Source organism: Colobus angolensis, unplaced genomic scaffold (assembly GCF_000951035.1).
Source record: "Colobus angolensis palliatus isolate OR3802 unplaced genomic scaffold, Cang.pa_1.0 Scaffold21, whole genome shotgun sequence".
Classification (NCBI taxonomy): Eukaryota; Metazoa; Chordata; class Mammalia; order Primates; family Cercopithecidae; genus Colobus; species Colobus angolensis.
The window spans coordinates 8,868,385-8,875,937 of record NW_012115266.1 but is presented as its reverse complement, the minus strand read 5'-3'; the positions used below and the strand labels follow the sequence as shown (position 1 = coordinate 8,875,937).

The 7,553-nt window shown below is 53.5% G+C and overlaps 1 protein-coding gene across 1 annotated transcript in view; it reads right to left on the bottom strand.

The window, feature by feature from the left end:
- The window catches only part of VPS37C (vacuolar protein sorting 37 homolog C (S. cerevisiae)), a 9,098-nt gene extending 2,146 nt beyond the window's left edge, over positions 1-6,952 (bottom strand). Inside the window, 5 exon segments of the mRNA XM_011942795.1 lie at positions 7-160; positions 870-952; positions 1,731-1,902; positions 6,383-6,481; positions 6,905-6,952. Coding sequence (XP_011798185.1) covers positions 7-160; positions 870-952; positions 1,731-1,902; positions 6,383-6,481; positions 6,905-6,952 — 556 coding nt within the window.
- Between the last annotated feature and the right edge of the window lie 601 nt (positions 6,953-7,553).

Here is a 7,553-nt window from a genome sequence, read left to right as displayed (position 1 = left end):
CATCGCCGGCCAGCTCCTGGGAAGCCCTGGGCTTCCTCACCACTTCCTGGAGCTTTTCCACGCGAACCCGGCGCAGGTGGGACAGCATCCTCATGGAGGAAAAATTCTCCAGGAACGTTTCCAGGGGCACCTCGCCCTCCAGGAACTTCTCGGCCATGGCCTGGAAGACATAAGGTCCAGTGACAACAGGGGCCAGCTGGGATCAAGGTCTCTTGTTTTTCCCCAGGGTCCAAATTCAGCTACAGCCCTCCCACCTCGCGCTGCCTCGGGCACCCCCTCCTCCTCCCTGGCCATATGCCCCTTCTCACAGCTGACGTATGGTACATGCACTGTCTCCCTCACTAGAATGTCAGTCCCTCGAGGGCGAGAACTGTCTCTGTCATGGTCACTCTGTCCTGGCACCCTGGCATCAGGCCAGGCCCACAGTGGCCACTGCATATATGCACTGAACACCTGGCCGAGCACTAGCCCAGGGACTGGGAGGGCCTGGAAGCTTCTTCCACCCAAAGTGGACAGCACCAGTTTGCCCACAGAGGCTGAAGAGGTGGCCCGGAGGGAAGCGGGAAGCAAGGAGAGCAGAGTAGGCGGCTGGCCTCAGCCCCTGGGGGCCTCCTGCTGTGCTGCCCTCTCATCCAGGGCTGCAAGCTGCCCTTGTCCACTATCACTCGTTTCCGCTTCAGCTAGTGGGACTGAGTTCCTGTTATTTGTACCCAAAGGCCTCCCCAGGACTAACGATGTCCTTCACCTCTGCCATCTACGAAAGCTCCTTTGTCCCATGCTTTGCAGACACCTGCTCCTCCTTCCAAGGGCCCCTGCTGCAGGGACTGACACCCCGTCAAGGGAAGAGGGGTGTCGCCTCGCCCTCTCACCTCGGACTCTTCTTCAATCTTCATGCCTTCCACCTGCAGAAGGTCTAACAAGGTGCCTGGCTGCAGTGCTGAAGAAAATTTCTCTGGAAGGGAGGAGGGAGGGCAGAACGACTGGCATTTGAAAAGTGCTTCCTGATTCGGTGTTAAAGACACTTAGCATGCCCTCTGTGTGCATCCAGGTGCAGCCACCACCCCAGGGTCCACCAAAGGGTCCTTTCGGGTGGGCTTGATGGGCACTTTTGGTCCAGTTCCTTAGACTACTTTCCTGAGCAGAGAAGGGCCCGACTGAACCTAGCCTAGACCTTGGCCAAGTCTCACCTACACCATCCTGGGAAGGGAAACGACAGGCTTCAGAGCCCGACTGACCCGGGTTCTGCCTGCCAGCCAGGGGAGTTACCTAACCTGAGTGTCAAGCTCTCTCACCATCAGAACTGCCCTCCCACCTTCAAACATGACAGGTCCTGGGACACAAAGAGCCCAGAGCAGCTCAGGAGCAGCTCAGCAAAGCACAGAAGCTGAGCTGCCAGGGGTAACAGTGGCAGCAAAGGATGCAGGCTGTCTGGATTCAAATCCCAACTCCACCTATTTCTAAGCTGGGTGACCGTAGCCAAGTTCCATCTCTGAGCCTCATTTTTCTTACCTATAAAACGGAGTAACAACAGTCCCCACCCTTCTACGGCTGTTGTCAAAAAATGTACATAAAGCACTTAGCAGAGGGCTGGGAACACGGCGGGCCTCAGTAGCTATGGGCCTTGCCCATCCTGGGGAGGGGACAGGGAATCCATCCTTCATGCTGTTCCAGCTGCTCAGCCCCATCCAACCCTGAATGGGGACCCTGAGTTCACAGAGGAGCCACCCTACCCAGCTTTGCCTTCTGCTCCTGGCACCGCTCCACGAGCTTCCGGAGCTCCTGGTATTTATCTGAGAGGTTTGAGCGGCTGATCTCCAGGGGGCCCTGGAACTCCAAGTTCTGCTCCGCCAGGCTCCGGTTGGTGGCCAGTGCCATCTCCCGTTCCAGCTGCAGGTCCTGGACCTAAAAGGGCAGGACAACAGAACCTAAGGAAAACGTCCATCACCCTGAACCTCCTGGCAGCCTGGGTCAGGGGCTTTGGGGCACATCCTCACCTTGGGGTGGAGAGGCTCATCCGTGGGCGATACTCAGCCCTCAACTAGTCAAAGCCAGGTTCTAACCCTGAACGAAGTACTCTGCACCTCACTTAATCTTTTAACCCACAGCCCACGAGGTGGAGACGCATGGGAACCTGGAGCCGAAGGTGAAGAGCTCGCCCAAGGCCACGTGACTGATATCCACGATGGAGTGTGCAGAGCCCCTTACATGAGAAAATCAGAGGCTTTCTGGGAAGGGACCAAAAGTCCCAATTACTTATTCCCAAGCTTCAGAGTGAAGAGACTTACCATGGTGGACTCAGGCGGCCCTGGCCAGATGCACAGTCAAGACATGCAATGAGGCCCCAAATAAAGTCATTGTGAGGGGTGAGAGAGCCAGGGCCCTGGACCAGACCATGCCACTGACTTAGGAGAGACCTGGACCTGCCTCCTACGCAGCACGCATGTCCTGCAGAGAAGCTGCACAGATGAGCCAGAGGGGCCATCCTGGACATTCCCTGCTGCAAACACTTCCCCAAGCCAAGCGGCACACTGCTCCTCTGCCAGCTCTTCGTCACTGCCAGCCAGTGAGGCAGAAGCCAAGGCACCCTTCCCAGCTGCTGTGATCTCATGCCCCATGAATCCACCAAGGAGTCCTCTTCCTGAGAGGAGGGCTGAGGAGTCAGACCCACACGCTGAGCCAGCGGTGACGGTACACTGACAGCAGCATGGGGCACCAGAAGACAGGCCTCGGCACCCGCCCCAGGGTGCAGGGAACAGCTCAGCAAGACTGACTCTGAGTCAGGCCCTCTCTGTGCAGCTTCTCTGTGCGGCTTCTCCACCATGGTCAGCGTGTGACAGACCAAGCCGGACTGGCTCATGCCCCACCAGACACAGGAAGCCCATGGGCATTCTGAACGAGGAGGCCTCAGGGAAAGCCTGCCCCTCCTGCTGTCCCAGCTACAGGGACAGTCTTAGGCCCCGCACTCTGGGGCAGGCCCATAGCCTCTTCTTTGCGCTCCAGACTGGAAAGAGGAATGCCGCAGCTCCCTGCCCTTCCTGAGCCCTCCAGACAAGGCTGCCACGGTTCAGGGATTGTAGGGCCCAGGGGTCTATCCAGCCTGGAGCCCACGCTGCTGCCTTCTAGAGACACGGTCTCATCCTGTCGTCTGGGGTGCAGTGGCATGACCATAGGTCACTGCAGCCTCGAACTCCTAAGCTCAAGCAATCTTTCAGCCTCAGCCCTTCCAGTAGCTGGGACTACAGGCACGCACCACCACGCCTAAGTTCTTTTATTTTCTGTAGAGATGGGGTTTCCCTGTGTTGCCCAGGCTGGCCTCAAGCCATCCTCCCATCTCATCATTCCAATAACTGGGATTACAGGCACTGACCACCATACGGGACTCTCAATCTAATTTTTATCAGCCATGGAAACTTTATTTACATGGCTGACCCAGAGTGAAAGGCCTAAAGCCCTCCTGCTCACCCACCCCTTGCAGGGCCCCATGGATCCTCTGGCCTTCCTATACGTCCACTGCCTTTTCGTTGCGTCTAAACCAATAAATCTACGTTGTATCATTTTCCCCTAAATCTTGCCCTACTTATTTCTGCTCCAGGTCCCCACAGCCTTCTGACATCTTTCTCCATGAAGTGGGTCAATGGGTAGAAACATACAGTTAGAAGAAATAAGTTCTAATGTTCAACAGCAGAGTAGGGTAACTATGGTCAGCAACAATGTATAGTACATTTCAAAGTAGCAAGCATAAAATGTTCCCAACACACAGAAACCACAAACACTCAAGGTGATGGAGACCCCAAATGCCCTGACCTTATGATTACACATTGTTGTTTTTTTTTTTTTTTTGGACAGAGTTTTGCTCTGTTGCCCAGGCTGGAGTACAATGGCACAATCTCAGCTCACTGTAACCTCTGCCTCCTGGGTTCAAGTGATTCTCCTGCCTCAGCCTTCCTTGTAGCTGGGACTGCAGGCATGTGCCACCATGCCCAGCTAATTTTTGTATTTTTAGTAGAGACGGGGTTTCACCATGTTGGCTAGGCTGCTCTCAAACTCCTGACCTCAGGTGATCCACCCACCTCAGCCTCCCAAAGTGTGGGATTACAGGCGTGAGCCACCGTGCCCAGCCTGATCATCACACATTCTACGCATGCAACAAAGACTCGGATCTACCCCATAAATATGTAAAATATGCATCAATCTTAAAAATTGCATATCGATGCATATTAGAGGTTCAGTGTGAAGTCCTCCCAGTCACTGAAAAGAGGTAAGACTAAAAAGAGGTTAATAAAAGCTGTTTTCACATGTTTTGCTGCTTCTGAATTCAATCTGTCCTAGTATATTACTTTGGTGGAAATAAGCAGGAAGAATCTATACTCATACAGATATATAGCTAGAAAAGGAAGGAGTCGCTACTAACCTTTACAGATAATTATCAATTTTCTTTGAATCTACAGCAAAACTCGACAAGAAGTATCTAAGTTCTTAAAAGTTGCTATGTAAAATTTAAAAATTAGCCAGGTGTGGTGGTGTGCACCTGTAGTCCCAGCTACTTGGGAGGCCGAGGTGGGAGGGCTGTTTGAGTTCAGGAGGTCGAGGCTGCCGTGAGCCATGATGGTGCCACTGCACTCCAGCCTGGGCAACAAAGTAAGACTCTGCCTAAAAAAATAAAAATTTTTAAAAATTGCAAAGTGGGAGATAAAACCATTCTGACTAACTATCCTTACTAAGTTACAGTGTTTCCTTTCTACATCTGGCCCCCACCCCAAAGCAGCTCCCCTCCACACACCCCTCCACGCACACTGTTCTACATGGTGAGCCCCTGCCACCTCCCTTCTCTCCAAGCCGCGTCCATGCCCCAAACTAAGAGAGAGCTCCTGTCTCTTCTCACAAACCCACAGTGACTCAATTACTGTCTTACAGCCCACGATAAAAAAGTTTGCCAGTGGTCTGAAGTCTAAGTGGCTTGTCCTGCTTCATTTCCACCTGATTCACGAGTGTTTTTTTCCCTCAGAGAGTTCAGATCGATGGGACAGGTGTGGCTGCACACCACAAAATTCAAATGCTTTCTGCCCAAGAGGTCGCTTCTGCTCACGTTTTCCATGATTCTCTGCTTTGTCACGATTCTGTCCGCCTGCTCAGCTCTGCACACTCTAGATGCAGGCCTTGGGCTTCCCACGGCACCACGCTCACAGTGCTTCATATGTGACAAAGGAATGCAGGCAGAGCCGCACTGTGCCCAGCACCAGGCCAGGCAGGAGCAATGCCTTGGCAGAGCTCACAGCCTCACAGGCCATTTGAGTCGGCCCTGGGGCTTCGACAAGCAAGCTTTGCTCCACGTCCTTGCTGAGGACTGAAAAAGCCCTAGGGTGGCTGGATGTGTCCCACGGTGTCCACCTCTCCTCACAATCTGCCCACCCGGAGGTCTTTTCAACCCAATGCTCAGTCACCTCCAACCCCAGTGAAGATTCCTCACTTAGGAAGTAGGGCAGGCAGCAAGGCGGCAAGAGTGCAAGCCAGACAGGAGCAGGGGACTCACCGGCCTGGCGCCCCCCGATGGCATGGAAGCACAGAGACACTGGATGGGGGAGCGCCATTATTTCTTTCAAAATACTACAAGTTCACAGAAGAGATGCACCATACCTGCTCATTCATGCAAGCAAACATGTACTCCAAATACAAATCAAATGAGCTGGCATGACTTGCATTCGTGTCTCTCCCTCACATTAGGGACAGGAAGTGGGAGCTTCCAGAACAATGGATGAGCTGCAGTCACTCAGTGGGTGACCGTGGGTATTTCTGGCTGTGTGGCCTGACCTCTCCCATCTCACAGGGGACATCCCAGGGTCACAGGAGATACTAGGGGCAGGGAACATCTTTTATTAAGTGTAAATCTCTGCACAGGCAGGATTCTGTTTGTTTCCACAGGGACTCTGTGATTAAGAGCAAGAGGATTAGGGAGCAGTTATGAGGAGAAACAGGATCCAATGGGAGATGAGCTAGATCTCAGCCCGAGAATGGCTCCTAGAAGCCTTAGAGTCACCTGGACATACGGGATCGCACGAGGCTCTTGGGGAAAAGTGGGTACAAAACCACGCCAGTGCTTTGAGAAGCCGCCTCCAGATCTGGGTTGGAACAACAGTGTGGGGACTCCTGGGGCATGTGGGTCATGGGAAGGTACCAGGAGGCGTGGACTTCCCAGCACTGCCAAGAACTCCCAGGAACTGGTCTGAAGCCTCAGGGATTCCTCTGAGTCCAAACCAGGATGAGGTTCACAGAAAAGGGCGATGAATTTGGCCAAAACTTCCAATAAGCCAGCATCCTGAACAAGCGCCTCTTAACAAGCCTCATCTGCTGGCCTCTGTTGGGCCCCATACCAGCCTCCCTCTACCTCAGGGGACTCCAGGGCCAGCTGGTCAATCGCCTCCGAGTCATTCTGCAACTCCTCCAGCTCCTGCAGGGTCTTATCCTTCAGCGTCTCCATCCTTCCCTGTGAACACAGCGACACCAAAGTAACGAACGGGCAGCCCAAGAGGAAGGGACCCCCGAGCCTGTACATATGATTTATCAAAAACAAACCGGAGTTTTCCTGCGATAATACCACTCCACTGGGAGGCTCGAGGAGGGGCAGAGATCTCTGAGAGCACATTCCTGCGGCTCAGCCCACCCCTCCCCAGGGAGACCAAGGAGCTGCCCCCTCCACCCTCTCCTGAGCAACAGGATATGTGAAAGTACTTGCAGCCAGAAGCAAAACCACAATCCTCGGGTGCTAGATGGAGCTCTCCAAGGAGCAGAGAGGAAAAGGCAGGAGGAGAGCGCCAGGCAGCAGGGACGGAGATTAAGTCTGGCCCAAGGCTGCCTGCAAGCACTGATGCCACCATGCCCTCTGGTAGGTGTCTATTTCTGTCTGAACCAGAAACACACCAAGCTCCTCATATGGGGGCTTTGCTGGCTTCGACATCACCGGTTAACTATGTCACTGCTTGTTACATTTAGTGCTCCAGAAACCTCAGGTTTCCCTCCAGAATTCCCCTCAACTGCAGCCCTCTCCATGTGTCACCAAAATGGACTGTCATATGCGCATCCTCATAGGAGCAGGAAAAAAAAAAAAAAAAAATCAGCCAGTTGGCCTCGCAGGCAATCAGGAAGGAAAGAAATTGACTGACCCAAAGAGGACATCTGCTTTGACGGACAGCTGGTGTCAGCGGCCCTCTCCATCACTCTGCCTAGAGGGCCATCGATTGTCTGTGTGGTAGATGGGGCACAGCCAGGCCCAGGAGGGAACCCCAGGGACTGAAGACAGGAAGCACAAATACGCCCAGCACCTGCTTCCTTTCCGCTGACAGGGTCCTCCATTTTCATCTGGTATCTTTTCCAGAGGTGCATTCCATAGCGTTTTTTTTTTTTTTTTTTTTTCTTTTTTTTTTAGACATGGTCTCGCTGTTGCCTAGGCTGGAGAGCAATGGCACAAACAGGGCTCACTGCAGCCTTGATCTCCTGGGCTCAGATGATCCTCCCACCTCAACCTCCTGATACCTGGCACTATAGGCGTGCGTTACCAC